We start from the raw sequence: 19,748 nt of genomic DNA on the forward strand, positions 1-19,748 counted from the left end.
CGAGCTGACAAGGTACAAATCTGTCGTTCTGCCCCTGAACAGGCAGTTAAACCTTGTTCTTGACTGACTTGGTTAAATAAAGGTAAAATAAATAAATAAAACATGGCAGATATAGCACACATACCATCTATGCATTAGAGCCGTGTGCTGAATTCACCTGACACCCCTAGACAAGCAATAGCCAAAGATCTGGGGATTGGGACTGACAGTGAAAGAAACAAGTTTGAACAAGTTTCAACATTTATTGATTATCTGTGAATTCACCAGAGAGATGGTGGTAAGGGCCTGCGATGCAGGAGTGTTCCCTGCGAGGACTGTGAACAGGAGCAGCAAGGAGGATCAACAAAAGGGTGCAAGGAGCTTGTTGAGAGAGATTCTTCTCTCCTTTCACAGACATAATTTAACACAAGGATGCTTCCCACTGGACACACCATGTCATTTCAATGTGGAAATGTGGGTAATATTTGGTTGAAATGTTTATCAATGAGATTTCAATCTTTATTCACACACTCAAAAAGTCACCCAGAATTATTTTGAGTTCCCAATGTATTACTGTGCTTTCAACCATCTTAAAAGCACAACTAACTAAATTCCAATGAAAAAACGAGGAGTTTTTTATTTAGTTGTCATCTAAATGTGTTATCACTGCACTTTCAACCATTTAAAAGCACAACAAAGTTCAAATGGGAATACAATGTCAGATATTTTGTATTTATACAACATTTAATGTGTAATCATTGTGCTTAACCTATTTTATCCCATCAGTTACAATAGTGACCGTAAAAAATATTGAAATAATAAAGAGTCTCAATGAAATATGTGCAGTGTTACATGTTTATTTTAAATTGTCACATGACCAGAGCTGTTTACTTCCTGGTTGCACCATGATAAGACGATGGCTGCATGAAAGCTCCCAAACAAAAGGTTAGTAAAATACGTTAACATGCAGATAGGATTTTATTTTTTTGGTATACGTCATCTTTAAGGTGTCTAATATTGATATATGCATTTGCAATTACTCAACTTTGTTCAGTGTGGTCATAGAATGAGTAAACATGTTGACGGCAACAATAGTGACCGGCAGGATAACACAGATAGACATAGACATAGATATACACATACATAGTTCTTGTTTAATCTAATTTTCTACTCTGTTATTTCTTTTAGTTTCACTTTGAGTCAAGTTATGGATATGTTGGATCTAGGTTACTGCCCAGACAAGCGATGGGTCAGATATGGATTATGAGGGGGAGACAGGCCATTTGCCAGCCAGGCTGTTGAATGTATATGCTGAACCTATGCAAACTGATCATGGCAGGAACAACATTATCAGTGATGATGACCTACCCCTCACCACGCCACAATCTCCTTCCTGAGACTGGGTTGGGTCATGGACCCAGTGTCGTTCTTGGTGTTGCAGAGCAATCTCAGGTGCCTCAAGGTTGCAAGATCCTTCATGACAACCTCTTCACTTCGCTTGCTCTCCTCGATGAAATGACAAAAAGAGGATATGGGAGCTCTGGAACGATGAGGCAAAATCGTCTGTTTGACGTCCCATTCAAGCCACAGAAGGACTTCATGAAGTTACCCCGGGGAACCTCTGAGGTTCTGACCCAAGGAGACAAGGTGCTGGTCCGTTAGAAAGACAATACCATTGTCACAGTGGCAACAAACATGGAGGAGAAATACAGTGAGACCTCTGTCAAGAGATAGAACAAGGAGCGACGTGCCTTTTGACAAAGTCCCACAACCAAAATGCATCAACCGATACAATGAGCACATGGGTGGTGTTGAACTTCACAACCTACAGGTTTCAAGATACCATATTTCCATCAGGTCTAAGAAGTGGTGGTGGCCCATCTTTGCATGGTCTCTCAACAGTGCACTCGTAAACAGCCATTTATTTTACGGGAGGGACCATCAATCTGCTCACCTTCTCATGGATAGTGACACAGTCTCTTATGCAAATGTTTGGCACGAAACCACTGAGCCATGGAAGGAGATCTCTACTGGCTGCTACTGTTGAAGATCAGGCAAGATATGACAAAGCTTCTCACTGGCCAATCAAGACGATGCACCGGTTCCACAGATGTCGTCATTGTGACAAACGCACACCTATGCATGTGAGAAATGCAAAGCGCCACTTCACATTGAGTGCTTCAAGATATACCATGGACAGCAGATAAGGAGATAAGAGAGAATTAAAAAGGGCTGAAAAAGACAATAAAAGAAAAATAGAAAAGTCAATAAAGTGTGAGGAGAAGCAGTACAACAGACTCTAGGAAGAAAAGAAAGTCAAAGTGTGAGGAGAAGCAGTACAACGGACTCTAGGAAGAAAAGAAAGCCAAAGAGTGAGGAGAAGCAGTACAACGGACTCTAGGAAGGAAAGAAAGCCAAAGAGTGAGGAGAAGCAGTACAACGGACTCTATGAAGAAAAGAAAAGTCAAAGTGTGAGGAGAAGCAGTACAACGGACTCTAGGAAGAAAAGAAAGTCAAAGTGTGAGGAGAAGCAGTACAACGGACTCTAGGAAGAAAGGAAAGTCAAAGAGTGAGGAGAAGCAGTACAACGGACTCTATGAAGAAAAGAAAAGTCGACGAAAAATGGAAAAAGACAATCAAAATGACTGAAACTGAAATGTGTTTGGAAAAGAGGATCAATTGATTCAAGACATACTGTATTACAGCATCTGACTGATCGTAGTTCAAAATAGTGATGCACAAACTAATCGTGCACTTGGTTCTGAAGCCTACCTGAAGCCTACCTCTATAATATATATATATATGTATATATGTATGTGTGTGTGTGTATGTATGTGTATATATGTATGTGTATTATATATATATATATATATATATATATATATATATATATATATATGATTTTGTTCAGAGTTGGCCTCTACTTGAATACATGTTCTACAGGCTACCCCTATCCTAAATGTTACCTTTATGTTCAATGTGAATGAATGACACGACTGCTATACAGTTGTTAGTGAATGTTGCACTAAAATGTCACAATGACAATGTTACAATGAATATTGCACTAAAGTACAAGTTAAAATGTTACAATATTAATGTTTCAATACATGTTGCTCTAAAGTAACAATGTTGAAATACATTGATGGTTGTTGATTTTAGTTTTTTCTCTCAGTATTCATATCATGTTGTATAAGGGTTTTTGATATGTAAAATAGCCACACTAGAATGTGATGGGGCATTCTAGTAGCAATGCTGGGGACTGCCAGTGACAGAGTTTTAAATGTGTTAATAACTGGGCTGGGATATAGAAGCATTTTCATGAGTGCATAGGAGAAATATGTTAATTCAGTATACATCACATTATCCCACGGCCATAAAATACACCCTTATACCTACTTTTCCATGAAAACTTTTTAAAAATATGATTGATTATTTCAAAGGCTTACTAATGACACAAGATTTGGATATTTTCATGTCTGGAAAAAATTTGGGATTAAATGGGTTAATCTCATAGCACAACCAAATTACCTGGATTGCAGTTGAGATTACATGAAAGTACACAGTGCAAGTGATCAATGCTGTTCGAGATTCTGCACAGATTATTAAAGCTATTGTGAAGATCTGTCACATTCTGACCTTAGTTCCTTTGTTTTTGTCTTTGTTTTAGTATGGTCAGGTCGTGAGTTGAGGTGGGCAGTCTATGTTTGTTTTTCTATGTTGGTTTTGTGTTCGGCCTAGTATGGTTCTCAATCAGAGGCAGCTGTCAATTGTTGTCCCTAATTGAGAATCATACTTAGGTAGCCTGGGTTTCACTTTTGGTTTGTGGGTGTTTGTTTCCGTGTGAGTGTTTGGGCAACACGGTACTGTTTCGGTAAATTCACGTTGTAATTTATTGTTTAGTGTTCTGAGTTTTAATTAAACATCACCATGAACACTTACCACGCTGCGCTTTGGTCCTCCTCCCTTTCTCCCGACGACAACCCTCACAAGATCTCAACAGACCTGCAACTTTTGCATGCTATCTTGAACGTGCACACTTTCTATGATGACATAAGAAGTCATTTATAGCTACAGTAGGCTAACTTCACGTTGTGACCATGGATGTGTTACTCATTTTAAGGTTGAATAGATACTCTTACATTAGTTTGTAAGATATACTTAGTTTTGGGCTATTTACTCTATTACAAAAGTAATATTGAATTGTGTTTGGTTGACAACACAACCCCCCAAAAATGCAACATTTAAAGGATATCGAATGCTTTGATAGTTTCCTCTGAGCCACTGGCTTAATCCTATTCTTTAAAGTTTATTTTTGGTTTAGTTGGAGACGTGAATCCAACATACAATGTGTTAACTTATCGACAAGTTAATAGGCTATTTACTATATCGCAAAAGTGATATTCAATTGTGTTTTGTTGTCAACGCAACAAAATATCACTATTTGAAGGAGATGTATATTTTGTGCCGCTGACTCAGTCTGACGTTAATTCCAGTTTGTCTACAAATTAATATTTTATATGTTGGATTCACATCTCCACCTCAACCAATAATCAAAGTTAAATAGGATTACATCCAATAAAACTGTATTTAAAGTGCATTTAACGTTTGATTTTAGTCCTATTCTTTAACTTTGATTCTTGGTTGAGATGGCGATTTGAATCCAACATATAAATGATACATTTGTAGACAAACTGGAATCAAAGGCAGACTTATCCAGTGGCACAGATGGAACTATCCAAGCAGAAGATACATGTCCTTCAAATGGTGATATTTGGTTGCGTTGACAACCGAACACAATTCAATGTCCAGTTTGTAGAAACATTTATCATTTATATGTTGGATTCATGTCTCCATCTCAAACAAAAATCTAAGTTAAATAATAAGACCTAATCTAATCAAAGTTTAAATGCACTTTAAATAAATAATAGTCCTACTCTTAACCATACTTTTTGGTTGAGGTGGAGACGTGAGTCCAACATAACATTTAAGTGATTAATTTGAAGATTCAATTTGAACTCAAACATAGCTTGAAACCCTAGGTTTCAGGTATGCATGTATGGTCTATTTTTTTTTTGGAACCCTGGGTTGAATTGAAACAATAGCTGTAGATTCCATGTGTTGACAAATTCAACCAGTTTGTACACAGTGGTTTGTGTGTTACTCAGAAACACATAAGCACATCAACTTGCTTACCTAAAATATTCTAATCGCCAACTCACATTTGAAAGATGAATACAATTTCCCAGCTGCTATTCCCTGAAACTCTCTCAAACAGAGAATGGAGCATTGTCGTTTCTCTTTCAGTTACAGACCATAGCACATTTCACCGACCCAGTCTATTCGTGTAATCGGTCACGAAGCCGTTAGTTCAAAATAAATAGGTCTCCTCACCTCCGTATTATGTAAAACAAATACATTTTATTTATTTATTCACTCGTGTTATCTCATACAAATATGTTATCAGCTTAGATTTATTTGTGTTATATAGATAAATCTAACATTATAAATAATATTAAACAATATCAGAGAGGGGTTGCCTATACGTCAAAATATTTGATACAACATCCAAAATAAATTCAGGTAGGCCTATGACATTTATGCATTTGTTCTTGACAAGATCTACCCACCACGTATTACAGGACACTTTTTCATTCAAGTTCATGAGAAAACTATAATTTCTCTCTACATAAACACAACAAATAGCAGGCTTCAGTGGTGTGTGTAGCGGAGGGTATGCTCAGGTTTTCAGTGGGCATTGCGTGTATTTCTTCATGCTTAAATTAAATGTTGATAAACTATTATTTCTTCACATTTTAGATGCTGCAACGGGCACATGGCGGTAGGCCTACACGGGAATGTTCCAAAATGAAATTAGCAGGAAAATACCATTCTAAAATGTGCACCGCACATGTGAGAGGTTTCAATGGATGGAGATTGAAATATCCATAAGAAATGTAGATACTATGGGAGATCTAAAGATACAACCTTCATCAGTTGCTAATATGAATAGGATAATGCATTTGGCTGCTAGACAATGAAATAAAGTTGAAAGAACAGGATAATGCATGTGACTAAGTCAAATAATTGCCTCCACCTTTCCATGGTGGGATTTTGGCTATAGGCTCCATTGAAGAAATGCTAAGGCATGCCTCATAATACGGAGTAAAACATTTAGGTTTCAAACAATTAAGTAAAAATATAGTGATGCCAACAATGAGCCATCTTCTGGTAGATGGAAAGGCTTTCCCAAAAACTGGGAAATGTTAACTAGCTACAAAGTAGCCTATGCCCACATGGCAGAATGATTATTATTATTCTGATTCTGATTATTTGCATTAATCCAGTGGCCATTTGTTTTGCAAATTCTATCTCACGTGCTACAGAAACACCACTAACAAACAACAGTGCTAGGTGCCATCACACTGGAATTATTAAAGGGCAACTACCACAAAAATATTTTATCTTAGATATTTCCCAGAGCTCAAAAGTGGTCTGCTGATGTGGTCTTGTTATGGACATTGTTATGGACTTTGAAAGCATTGTTATGGACATAGAACATCCAATTTAGTTGTTTTTCTATAAAACAAAGTGTGACTTTGAGAGTGAAAATCTGAATATAAATAAATAGATCTGAAACCTTTGAATTTCTGACTCAGTTGACAGCCTAATTTATCTGTTTCAATAGTATGTCTACAATTAGCCTACTTGCACAGTACAGCTTGGGTTGGTCTGACTGTGAAAGACCAATATGGAATATATCATTTTAGGTAATACAGAATGTATGTCACTGTTTCGCATAGAATTTTTCACACAGGGCACCTTTCCTTTGCTGGGCGGACCGTTAGGGACATTTTTGGCAAAATTAGAGTATACCCACTTCTTCAGGCACCACTACACCACTGCCAGGGCCATAGGCAATAATCCTACAAAGATTTAAAACCATACGAACACTGTTTACAGTGATATGTTAACACACTCTACATATGCACCTATTATATAGACAATGTAATACAGAGGCTAGATTTACAATACCACAACCTATCTTTAAAACTATTGGTCTTCTTATAGTGAAGGCCTATCAATAGGACCAAAACCAAAAATACTCTTTCATTCTAAACGGTAAAATTGGAAACGGACATTCTTTTATACGGGTAGAATGTGGGAACAAAAAGTTGAAATATGTATTCTACAGTATTTTTAGCCTATTGGCTTGGGGGCTTATCTCCAGAATTGGATCATTCTTTATCTCGGCCGTCTCTGTTCCATTCCGTTGGGCAGAAATCCTGCAATAATAGGCACCGGCCATATGAGGGCAGCAACACTCCACACTATTATCACTAGAGTCATGAAACAAGCCACAAGAGTTGACTCGATGGGTTTACGGTTCAATCTCCAACTTTTGTCCCCATTTAGTTCGTCAAGGCTGAAGTCAACACAGCAGAAATTGATGGGATCCCCCGTCTGCTGAGCCTTTGACTTGCCGAATCGCCGGTATCGTGACATGCCACATCCAACACACAGTCTAAACTCCTGCTGGCCGCCGGTGACTCCGAGGTGTTCGATGAGAACAGGTGAGATGGCTCTGTTGATAGCAGCAGAGAAAAAGGCCCTTCCATTGTTATTGGCGGTATATATAAACACATCGCACTGGAAACCGAAGTTGCTGTCCCAACGAGCCACCAGCGAGGTGGGGAAAAGTCTCTGCACGCTGACGTTGCAATGTGGCAACGGCTGTAACGAAGTGTCTGACGAGGAGGCTTCGCTCTCCTCCACGGATCTCTTCGAGTAGTGCACGTCCACCTCCAAGTTGGCCAAGAATCTGTTGGTGGAGTTGATGGGTGGTAACAGGAGGTCCTCGTCGCTCCAGCCGTGGCACCGCTGGAGTAGTCCGGCTACGGTGGTCAGAGCCAGCAGAAAAGTCGAGGAGTTGCTCAGCATGGCATTGGGTGCGTCGCTCCTACTCGCATGATGTTCCGTGGGGATGCAAGGCAACTGACGATGCGTGGCCGTCGTTAATAAAATGCAGAAAACGGCCGTCTCCAGCGCTTATACAAACATCCACAGTGTGCATCTTCCGTTGCGGGAGAGGACAGTTGGAAACGTCAGCCGCCCGTCACACGCGCCGTGCGCGCTCCCCGCCCTAGATTTGGTTCCCAAAGTAACTGGCTTCTTGCCAAACTGCTACTGGGCGTTACTTTGCATGCAAGAGATAGGCTGTGGTGTGCTGCGAGGACCCTGGTACTCTCTCTCAGGTGTGTGAGGAAGGAAAGGAGGAGTTTCCCTATCTGGGAACATGCATTGCAACCTTCGAGCCTCTCTTCACTTAATACGGGCGCGGCTTCAGGGACAGGGTGGGAGGAAGATACAAGGCATTCCCCTTCTTCCTCCCTGCAGGATGTCTGCAACCCTGGGATGGATAAGTTATTGTGTAATGTATGATTGTGCCAAAACATATCACCCTTATTGCTTTCTTATTGGCCAACTGAGTCCCTATGCCGTAGGCCTGTAATATGAATTGTGATGCAGGAAAATATGTTTCCTTATGACTCAAATTTGGACTTTGTAAAAAGAGTAAAATGTTCAATGGTGCTAAAGCGGATTCGAGATTCAGCACCATTGAAGCGGACAGCAACTCATGAATTCCACAGACAATGGACTGGGAGAATTCCGCTCCAGGGTGACGTTCCCCATTGGTACAGACCTAGGATCAGCTTCCCCTCGCCCAACCCCATTAGTGAGGAAAATGAAACCTATATTATAGTAAATAATAGGGAATACATCTGCAAATAAACAAAAATAGACCTCTCCATTGTTTGTAATAAATCCCAACCACACACACCATCAGTGATTCCTGGCCTGTCGCCACCTCTTCCATTCTATGAGAAGGTAGAGTCCCATAATTGGTGCTCATTCAACGGAACCAGTCAATCCATTGATTATCTTCAGATGTCTCTTCAGGGTGAGTCTGTGTGCACACCAGTTGATGGTAATTACACAAGCATAAGATGGCAATGAAATCCCCCCTGGGATGCCAGGAGCAAGGCATGTCAAATCAAAGCAGGTGCCAGGGATTAATTGTCTTAAGGGGAAGTAATCAAGTTAGATTCTCTCTCTTTATGATAATGTATTTAGTCTTAATTAATTATATTTCAGCCCCAGTCATACTTCTTAGAGTGCATGTTTAGATGTGTTACCACCAGCAGACTCGGTAATGCCAAGTGTTGGGATCACCACAAATCAAATTGTATTTGCCACATGCCCCGAATACAACAGGTGTAGGTAGACCTTACTGTGAAATGCTTACTTACAAGCTCTTAACCACCTGCAGTTCAAGAAATATTTACTAAATAAACAAACTTTTTTTTTTGTATCTAAAAGTAACACAAGAAAATTACATAACAATAATGAGGCTATATACAGTTTGTGACAGACAGCCGATATGGAGGAACTTTACTTGCAAATTCTACTGGGACATATAGCTGTGGTGCACTAAAGGGTAGCCAGGCACATCAGTAAACATCTGTCTCTCTTTATAAGTGTAGGTAGGACACCTTGTGAGAGTGACTCAGCTGTTTTGTGACAAATAGGATTGCTTTTTGACTGTATTTGATGTTGGAAAATACAATGAACCTCAATGTGTTAGGAACACCTCCATTTTGTGAGTGGGAAAACCTGATTAGATATACAGCCACGTTACTGGGACACAGCTGGCTGCAGTGTTGTCAGGGATTTTTTTTTTTTGTTGCTCTTTAATCAAGGTTTACATATTTTACTAGCATGCCTGTTCTATTTTGGCATGTGACAATGTCCGAAATCTCCCCTCTGCCACCATGTAGGCTATTGTTCTGTTCTGTGCCTTCAGCTTTTGTACAGACCTGATTAGATTACGCTCACACACATAGCAGTGTCACAGAGTTCAATGGAAAATTTCCCCTGGACGTCTATATCACATGTCTTGCTTGAAGCCTGGCTGAAGAGAAAAAAACACATCCTGACTGCTTGTCTTGTTGCAGGTGACAGTTTCAAAACAGATATAATTTACCCCACAAAAAACACTTAATCATTTAGACCACAGGTATGCATAAATCACATTAATTTCAGGGTCAAATAAACTAAAGATGATTGTTACGAGTTCCCTGCCGGTGACTGTTATCAGCACCTCACAACTCTAAGCTCCACACTCCACTCCCCATCCCCCATGACCGGAGCCTGAGAATCTAGACTCTAGTGGGTAACAAAAACCTGCCCCTCAAACTCTCTCTGACCTGTATGACCTGTGTGATCGCTAGGGAGGTTACTAGAGGTCCGGACATCTGCCCATCGTCTTGACTCTGCAGGTTCCACTATACTGTCAGTCTCCATCAAGCAGTGGTAGAGAGCAACATCTGCCTCTGCCCATCAACAACTGGACTTATTCATATCTCTGGACTTGTGGGATGGTGTGGGTGTTCAAAGTGAGTTGTGTGACGTTTGTATATTGTTCTTCATAGTTACTTACTATTATTGTCAATTGTATGTTGAGTTTACTGTGCTGTGTGATACTCTGCAGATGGCATATGGAATCTATACAGTCCTTTCACATTTACTACTGCTATATTCTGTAAGATTCTGTATCTATGCATTTGTGCCCTGGTGTATTCATTCGGTGTGTGTGTATTAATTACCTCTGTTTCTGTCCATTACAGAACCACTATGCTCTAAAAAAAAATGTGTGCTATCTAGAACCTTAAAGGGTTCTTTGTTTGTCCCCATATGAGAATCCTTTGAAGAACCCTTTTTGGTTTCAGGTAGAACCCTTTCGGGTTCCATGTAGAACCCTTTCTACAAATGAAACCCAAAACGGTTCTACTTGGAACCTATATGGATTCTACCTGGAACCCAAAGGGTTCTCCTATGGGGACAGCCGAAGAATCCTTTTGGAACTATTTTTTCTAAGAGTGTACCATTCCACTATCTTTCCCACTTTATATCCCAATGTACATTCCCATGTTCATCCCCATATTAATCTTCCTCAGTGTGTTTAAATAAAGTTTCTGTGTGTTAAATCTTGGGCTGCTTTATTCCTCTCTAACCGGGGACAATGTTAGTGAGTCACAAACCAGTAAAATACATAGTGCCGGGTCGCTCTCTTTCACTGATATACATTAATGTTATATGGGATATTCCTTATTCTAACTTTCCTTTTAATGTTTAAGCCAGAAAACCACTATCAACGTGAGAGCCCTTTTCAGAAGATAAGAGGGTTAACTGTCACAAGGGTCATCAACCTGGAGAGGGAAAAAAGCAAAACAATAATGACACAGTTTCTCTTTTTATGTTTGTCGGGAATATGTATGACACTTGTATGAATTATATTTCCCTTTGAGCTGCTTGAATGGTTTAATTTGCTGTGAAGGACTGCCTCCAGCCTTTTGATGTGAGCACCAGCTGAAGTAAAAGACAGGTCGCCTCTGGCCTCAATTTGCACCTGAAAACACCTCTCCTCCTCTATTCCTCCCCTGTTGTTTATTAAGGCCTATTTTGTTCCATCTTTTCCTTGAAAACTTCCAAACACACTCCTCCCCAATGCACACACACACACACACACACACACACACACACACACACACACACACACACACACACACACACACACACACACACACACACACACACACACACACACACACACACACACACACACACACACACACACACACACACACACACACACACACACACACACACACACACATTGCTTGACACACTGATCGACACACACAAATACAGAGACAATGACACACAAACTCGCCCACACATTCCCAAATACATCCCCCACCACCATATCAAATATGCTCCAGACAATGTGCCCGGCGAATGGAGCGAAAATGTAAATTACTTTCTTGTTCATTAATTATGCTATAAAAATGTAAATTGCTTCAGCGCCAAAAATGCTAATGGGACAGAGATAAAAGTCTCTCTTGTGCCAAAGGAGAATGTATAAAAGATTCATTTTCTCAGAGTGTATCTCTTTTTACCGGGGACCTTGCTAAAAAGAGACCTGTTCGTGGCTCCTGGTCTCTCCTCCATCCACCCTCACTGTGCAGGAGCAGACAGGCACTATTTCTCTGTACTCTCGGCTGCTCACATAGACAACCTGTTTAATTAGATATTGGCTATTGGACACATTTGTCTTCACATCCTCCGTGCTCTCACTCCTTCTGTGGATCTGAGCCTTGTGACTAAGTCCCTTGATTCTTCTTACTTCCACTGTTCCTTTTCATTCCAACAAAGGCAAGGCAAGTCCCCCGACCCATCACCATGGTAACCAGCTGACCTTTAGTTATTGGTTGAGATGAGTGACAATTTAGAAGTGGACAGATTTAGAGAGGAGTTATATTATTAATGTCCATTTGATTCTATCTTTAGGAGAAACGTGAAAAGTGCCTCTGGGTAGGATGTGTGTTCAGGTCAGGGTTTATATTAGTTTCTATAGCTACTTGCATGTCTGGTGCATTGTCTTACATCAGATAGCACGTTGATTCCACCTGCACCGATTGAGGGATGAGCGTCGTGGAGGAGGGACGCTATCTGACGTGAGACAATGTGGCTGGTGTGGTTGTGTACTCATACAGTGAATGAGAGGTTTGATATGATTACATTTGTACATTCCTTAAAAAACAACAACAGTGACAACACCAATATAAATGAGGGGACTGACAAACCAACACACAGACACAAATACATTATTTTTTTGTTGTATTGTTTGTAGATCGATGTATTTTACATTTGTGTGACTGTCGATCAGTGTTTTCTTACTTGTCAGGTTTTTTGTTTTTGTGGACCCCAGGAAGAATACTGATGTCCCTGTGAAAGCTAATGGGGATTCAAATAAACCAATCAAATCAAAAGGATTACTATTTAGATTGAGAAGTTGGACAGGCGGACTCAAATGCCCCCAACATATACCGTGATTGTGGTGAGTAGCAAAATGTTTCGATCTGCAGAGTTCGGGGTACACACAATCTTCCCTCCTCCTCCTCTTCCCCCCTGTGTCTGTGAAACTGCAGATGGATCCATAGGAGAGAGGAGCACTAATTAGTAGCGTTAACTACCGAGGAGTCCTGTTAGGAGCCGTGCGGGATGGCGGGCGGAGGAAGGAAGGAAGGAAGGAAGCGCTGTGTTGTTATGTACTGTATGTGGAAGTGCTCATCTCTCTCACAGGAAACAGAACTATCAGCCTTGATGAGGCAAAGCAATACAGTTTATTAGACACACAACATCAAGACAATGTGAATCTGAACTCCCGTGTCGACCTGCTATAATAGCACTGGGCAAGATCAGAGGAACGATACAAACTATAATGTCTCGGTGTTTCTTAATAAGGCCCTCTCAGGAGATTCAGTGGTTGTTGTGGGCTGGAAGGGTTAGTATGGGACAATATAGTTTGGGGTAAATTATGGATTTGATTAGAAACTTCTCATGTACTGGCATGTGACGTATAGGCACTAGTACCAAACTACTTTTTTGTTCAGTTTTGTATCTGAGTTTATTGTTATGCAGTTTCTTACTACAGTACTATGATGGTTTGTCAGAATTCATACCACTGTTAATGAAAAGTAAGAAACTGTATAACAATGCTTCTGAGAAGTAATCGTTCTCAAATAAGAACACCAGGGTCATAGTTATCACACTTGCTTGACCACCAAGGGAAATGTTACAGTTGAAATGGTAATGAGTTTGGATGTCGGTGTCCAGATTTTTCTATGGTCTCTAACTAACAATTCTACTCCTGCCTTTCAGACCCGTCCGTCTTCACCATACCACCGTGTTCCTCTTTATCTATCTTTGTCTTCTCTGGGAAAAGATCAATGAAGGACACGGTGCACGGCCGGCTGGGCGCCTGCTGAGGGGCTGTCGATGTGAAATAGGACCTGGAAATAACATCACACTTATCAGACCCTCTGAACAATGGCCACAGGCAGAGGCTGATCAGGCCCTTCCTCATTGGACTCTGGGAGCCAAGATGGTGTGAGATTGCTTCTTGCCTGTGCCGATGCTGCCACTTCTCAGCGCGGCCGACGTGGACGTGAACCACACGGCCGTCCCCCAAAAGGTCCCCTTTTGTTAGGTTGGAACCGACCAGTCCCCCACATCACCTTCCACCCACTACCTCACCGCATCCTCTCCTCTATCCAGTCACACAGAGGAGGAACGTTCTCTCTCTGATGCTGTGTGATCGGTTGTCTTCTGGTTCTGTGTTTGTGTGTGTGTGTGTGTGTGAGTGTGTGTGTGTGAACTGTAACCACCCTCCGAAACATGGCGAGAGGGTGTGATTAACATGGGTTGTTTGTCATGGTTGAGCCTGAGAGGTGGGAGGGAGGGAGGAGGGGTGTGGGTGGAGGTAGACTTCTGCTTGCAGAAGAGATTACATTAGTTTGAAAACAGGCATCAGAGAAAGTGTTTGAACTGACATTCAAAGGCAAAGAGGGAGTGGATCAAATCTGTCAGTCATTAGCTCATCCCAGAGTAATTGTTGATGAATATATGGCTGTGTTATTTTACTATATTGGTTTGAGATCTATTACTTACTTAAATTGCAAATTAAAGAAGTGGAATCCTGTAATAATTGTGAAACTAAAATGGAGAGGATGAGAGAAAAATAGATGAAGGGTGAAAGAGAGCCTTAACCCAACCACTGAGTCACTTATCATGTGTGTCCCCTCCAAACCAAAAACAAAAACAACCTCCCAAAAATCACAATAAAATGACATTCCTGGTTCATTGCAACCATTGAAATAACCCACAGTCCTCCAAATTTGATCTCATATAACCTCTCACACTGTTAAAATGAACTAAGGTGGTGTTAACATCTACAGTTGAAGTCGGAGGTTTACATACACTTAGGTTGGAGTCATTAAAACTCGTTTTCAACCACTACACACATTTCTTGTTAACAAACCATAGTTTTGGCATGACGGTTAGGACATCTACTTTGTGCATGACACAAGTCATTTTTCTAACAATTACAGACAGATTATTTCACTCATAATTCACTGTATCACAATTCCAGTGGGTCAGAAGTTTACATACATTAAGTTGACTGTGCCTTCAAACAGCTTGGAAAATTCCAGAAAATGATGTCATGGCTTTAGAAGCTTCTGATAGGCTAATTGACATCATGTGAGTCATTTGAGGTGTACCTGTGGATGTATTTCAAGGCCTACCTTCAAACTCAGTGCCTCTTTGCTTGACATCATTGGAAAATCAAAAGAAATCAGCTAAGACCTCAGAAAAACAATTGTAGACCTCTAAGTCTGGTTCATCCTTGGGAGCAATTTCCAAATGCCTGAAGGTACCATGTTCACCTGTACAAAAAATAGTATGCAAGTATTAACACCATGAGAGCACGCAGCCGTCATACCGCTCAGGAAGGAGACGCCTTCTGTCTCCTAGAGATGAACGTATTTTGGTGCGAAAAGTGCAAATCAATCCCAGAACAACAGCAAAGGACCTTGTGAAGATGCTGGAGGAAAGAGGTACAAAAGTATCTACATCCACAGTAAAACAAGTCCTATATCGACAACCTGAAAGGCAGCTCAGCAAGGAAGAAGCCACTGCTCCAAAACCGCCATAAAAAAGCCAGACTACGGTTTGCAACTGTCCATGGGAACAAAGATCATACTTTTTGGAGAAATGTTCTCTGTCCTGAGGAAACAAAAATAGAATTGTTTGGCCATAATGACCATCGTTATGTTTGGAGGGAAAAAGGGGATGCTTGCAAGCCAAAGAACACCATCATGATGTGGGGGTGCTTTGCTGCAGGAGGGACTGGTGCACTTCACAAAATATATGGCATCATGAGGCAGGAAAATTATGTGGATACATTGAAGCAACATCTCAAGACATCAGTCAGGAAGTTAAGCTTGGTCGCAGATGGGTCTTCCAAATGAACAATGACTCCAAGAATACTTCAATAGTTGTGGCAAAATGGCTTAAGGACAACAAAGTCAAGCTATTGGAGTGGCCATCACAAAGCCATGACCTTAATCCCATAGAAAATTTGTGGGCAGAACTGAAAAATCTTGTGCGAGCAAGGAGGCCTACAAACCTGACCTAGTTACACCAGCTCTGTCAGGAGGAATGGGCAGAAATTCACCCAACTTATTGTGGGAAGCTTGTGGAAAGCTACCCGAAACGTTTGACCCAAGTTAAACAATTTAAAGGCAATGCTACCAAATACTAATTGAGTGTATGTAAACTTCTGACCCACTCGGAATGTGATGAAATAAATAAAAGCTGAAATAAATAATTCTCTCTACTATTATTCTGACATTTCACATTCTTGAAATAAAGTGGTGATCCTAAGTTATCTAAGACAGGGAATGTTTACTAGGATTAAATGTCAGGAATTGTTAAAAACTGAGTTTAAATTGATTTGGCTAACGTGGATGTAAACTTCCGACTTCAACTGTACCTTCTCACATGGATACGAGTGTTACCTCTGCTATAATTGAAATAATTTTGATTGTAACATTATTTATAATCTTACAATGGACCTGGCAACTGTGGCCTATAACAAGTCCCAAAGTCTACCATATAGGAACAATTTTCACATCATAGTCTTCTTTAAAATGTTAATCAAAATATTGACTGAAAATCATCAATCAATATTTATGCTAGAAACGTAAAACCATTTGATTGAATGAGAGAAACACCACCCTCTTAAAAACACAATTATTCAGATTGTAGAACCACTTTGGTGTTTCAGGGTCCTTCCATTCTGTTTTGAAATCCATTCAGTCTATCAGAACACTAACATTGCATTTACATTCAAACACCCTCCAAACACCAGATCTCAGTTCAAGTGCACTATTTATGATTTTACTACACGATGATAGTTTTTTGAGTCGTTCTATTTTAACAGTACAGAGTCCAGGAAGATAAATCCCTTGCCCACACAAATAACTCCCTCACACTGTGAAGTGAACTCCCAGGCTGTTTCACCTTGTGTCTTTGCTAAGGGTCTGTATTGAACCACAACATCAAAGCACATCAATGGAGATTGACTTTAGGATTAGGGACCCTCAGACAAACTCATCCTATTCTCAATATTCTAAATACAATCCATTGTCTATCTATACAACTCATAGGCAGTCCTGTTATAGTTTCATGACAATCCTCCTACTGGCCTTGTTTCTTTATTTTTAAGATCAGATACATTTACATTTAAGTCATTTAGCAGACGCTCTTATCCAGAGCGACTTACAACAGTACTCAATCCACCTTGAATCGAAGGAGAATTTTGACCTTCATGAATGTATCAAGTACATAAGTACTGTACTTATGTGCCCAGTGTCCTGTTCGTTCATTCATTCCACAGTAATCAAGTTGAAGGAAGCTTATTCTTTAAAAGAGCAGTAGGAGGAAACGTTTTAAATAGTGTCAAAAACCCATTTTCCTTTTCCATCTTTTTCTCCTCATAACCACATCCTGTGAGTTGTGTCCTGGGCAGGGACGTGGTCCTCTTGCCTCTGATCTACAACGTGACAGGAGATCGGCCACGGCACCCCAGGTTTAGTTTAGCACACTGACGTCAGACTATGAATAGTGCAGAGCCTTTCTGGTCTGTGCTGCTTCTCTGCCGCTCGCTATCCTGTCCACCACACCACACCGCCACCACCCACCCGTCTCCATCTTTCACTTCTATTTTCCCCTTTTCTGTGTTCCTTCCCTCTGTCTGCTAGTTAGTCAGATCAAAGGTGCATGCTCAGGGGATCTATCATAGAGAAATGCCACTGATTAGACGAGGCATCCTCCTCCATGTTGGATCTATCTCTTCTGTAATGGAGATGGAGTGCATGGAAACACTAGTCTATACTCTGTACAGTCGTCATATTACCATGGAAGTCGACATCAAAGAGGCACGTGCTACTGTAAGACATAACAGAAGGCCTTTCAGTTTCGGTGTAGTTAGTGATTTGTATCTTTCACTCTGTAACAAGTTTGAGGAGAGCCTTTATGTGTGTGTGTGTGTGTGTGTGTGTGTGTGTGTGTGTGTGTGTGTGTGTGTGTGTGTGTGTGTGTGTGTGTGTGTGTGTGTGTGTGTGTGTGTGTGTGTGTGTGTGTGTGTGTGTGTGTGTGTGTGTGTGTGTGTGTGTGTGTGTGTGTGTGTGTGTGTGTGTGTGTGTGTATGTGTGCGTGAGTGAGTGAGTGTGTGTGTGTTTGTTGGTTCGCCTAACTCCCAGTTCCACAAATCTAAATCCTTTAACGGAAAATAATCTGGTGTGGAGATAAAAGGGTTGCTAAGGTAACCAGCAGAACTGTCTCGTGCCTGTCAGCCATTGCAATTAATAAAATTAAGCAAACTCTGTAGTGTAAAGTTTGAACTTTTAACATGTATAGCTCAATATTTAGCTGTTAGATCCAAGTTATTTAATTTGAATGAGAACAATAACTTATGTGTAGCCTAAAGTCAACAATTTCCCTTTATTGACACAAAATACTCAATAACCTTTGTAATACTGACATACTGAATGTAATACAGACACACTTGAATGTAATACAGACTCACAGAATGTAATACAGACTCACTGAATGTAATACAGACACACTTGAATGTAATACAGACTCACAGAATGTAATACAGACTCACTGAATGTAATACAGACACACTTGAATGTAATACAGACTCACAGAATGTAATACAGACTCACTGAATGTAATACAGACTCACTGAATGTAATACAGACTCACTGAATGTAATACAGATTCACTGAATGTAATACAGACACACTTGAATGTAATACAAACGCACTGAATGTAATAGAGACTCACTGAATGTAATACAGACTAAATTAGAAGACAGAAGTTGGGGTTGACTACACAGTATATCTTGGTCATTGCTGACTGTTATTGTCAAAGTGACTATGTATTTCTTTCAGTTGGTTCCTGAGGATATCATCATGCGATAAAACAGGTTGACAATGTGGGCAGAAACCCTGTCATTTGAGAATGCAACTGCAAGCTTTTCCCTTTGAGATCACAACTATGGGAAAAATTGCATCAAGGCGACACTGAGAATGCCTATACTGAATTTTTATCAGTGGGTATGGTGTCTGTTATGACAGTGAAACAGATAAAAGTTTTGTTGTTTGAAGGATATTCACATCACATCGACAACAATGAACAAACGAGAAGTAGAGCTGACTGTGAAACTAGGACGTGCTGACCTTGAGAAAATAGTGTCACTCCTATCCCATCTAACTTCATTCAAAACTTCAAATAGACTTTTCTATTTCTTAGTATCCAAAATTCTTACATTTGCATATACATTCATCCATAATGTTTTGATTGGTTTCAGTGAACTGATTTGTTTTCATTTTGGGAATAATAACAAGATGTCTTGTCAGGTAGGCATACACAGGAACTCAGATGAACTCAGAGGAACTCACATGCCCGCCGGCATGCACACACACACACACCGGCATGCACACACACACACACCGGCATGCACACACACACACACACCGGCATGCACACACACACACACCGGCATGCACACACACACACACCGGCATGCACACACACACACACCGGCATGCACACACACACACACGCACACACGCACGCACGCACGCACACACACACACACACACACACACACACACACACACACACACACACACACACACACACACACACACACACACACACACACACACACACACACACACACACAGTCACCCACAAAATCAATATATGAGCACAGCTGCAGAGAAAGATAGCCA

General features: G+C 40.6%; 1 protein-coding gene and 1 long non-coding RNA gene across 2 annotated transcripts; one reads left to right on the forward strand and one right to left on the reverse strand.

The window, feature by feature from the left end:
- Nucleotides 1-842: 842 nt before the first annotated feature.
- Nucleotides 843-2,568, forward strand: LOC127914309 (uncharacterized). The gene is made up of 2 exons (XR_008087975.1): nucleotides 843-924; nucleotides 1,168-2,568. It is a non-coding gene; the product is annotated as an uncharacterized LOC127914309 (long non-coding RNA).
- Nucleotides 2,569-5,375: 2,807 nt separating this feature from the next.
- On the reverse strand, nucleotides 5,376-8,685 carry LOC118364585 (transmembrane protein 158-like). Its single transcript, XM_035746254.2, has one exon. It carries the CDS (start codon nucleotides 7,915-7,917, stop codon nucleotides 7,222-7,224), a length of 696 nt encoding a protein of 231 aa, XP_035602147.1. The 5' UTR covers nucleotides 7,918-8,685; the 3' UTR covers nucleotides 5,376-7,221.
- Between the last annotated feature and the right edge of the window lie 11,063 nt (nucleotides 8,686-19,748).

The sequence above is a fragment of the Oncorhynchus keta genome, chromosome 31 (genome assembly GCF_023373465.1).
Source record: "Oncorhynchus keta strain PuntledgeMale-10-30-2019 chromosome 31, Oket_V2, whole genome shotgun sequence".
NCBI classification, from domain to species: Eukaryota; Metazoa; Chordata; class Actinopteri; order Salmoniformes; family Salmonidae; genus Oncorhynchus; species Oncorhynchus keta.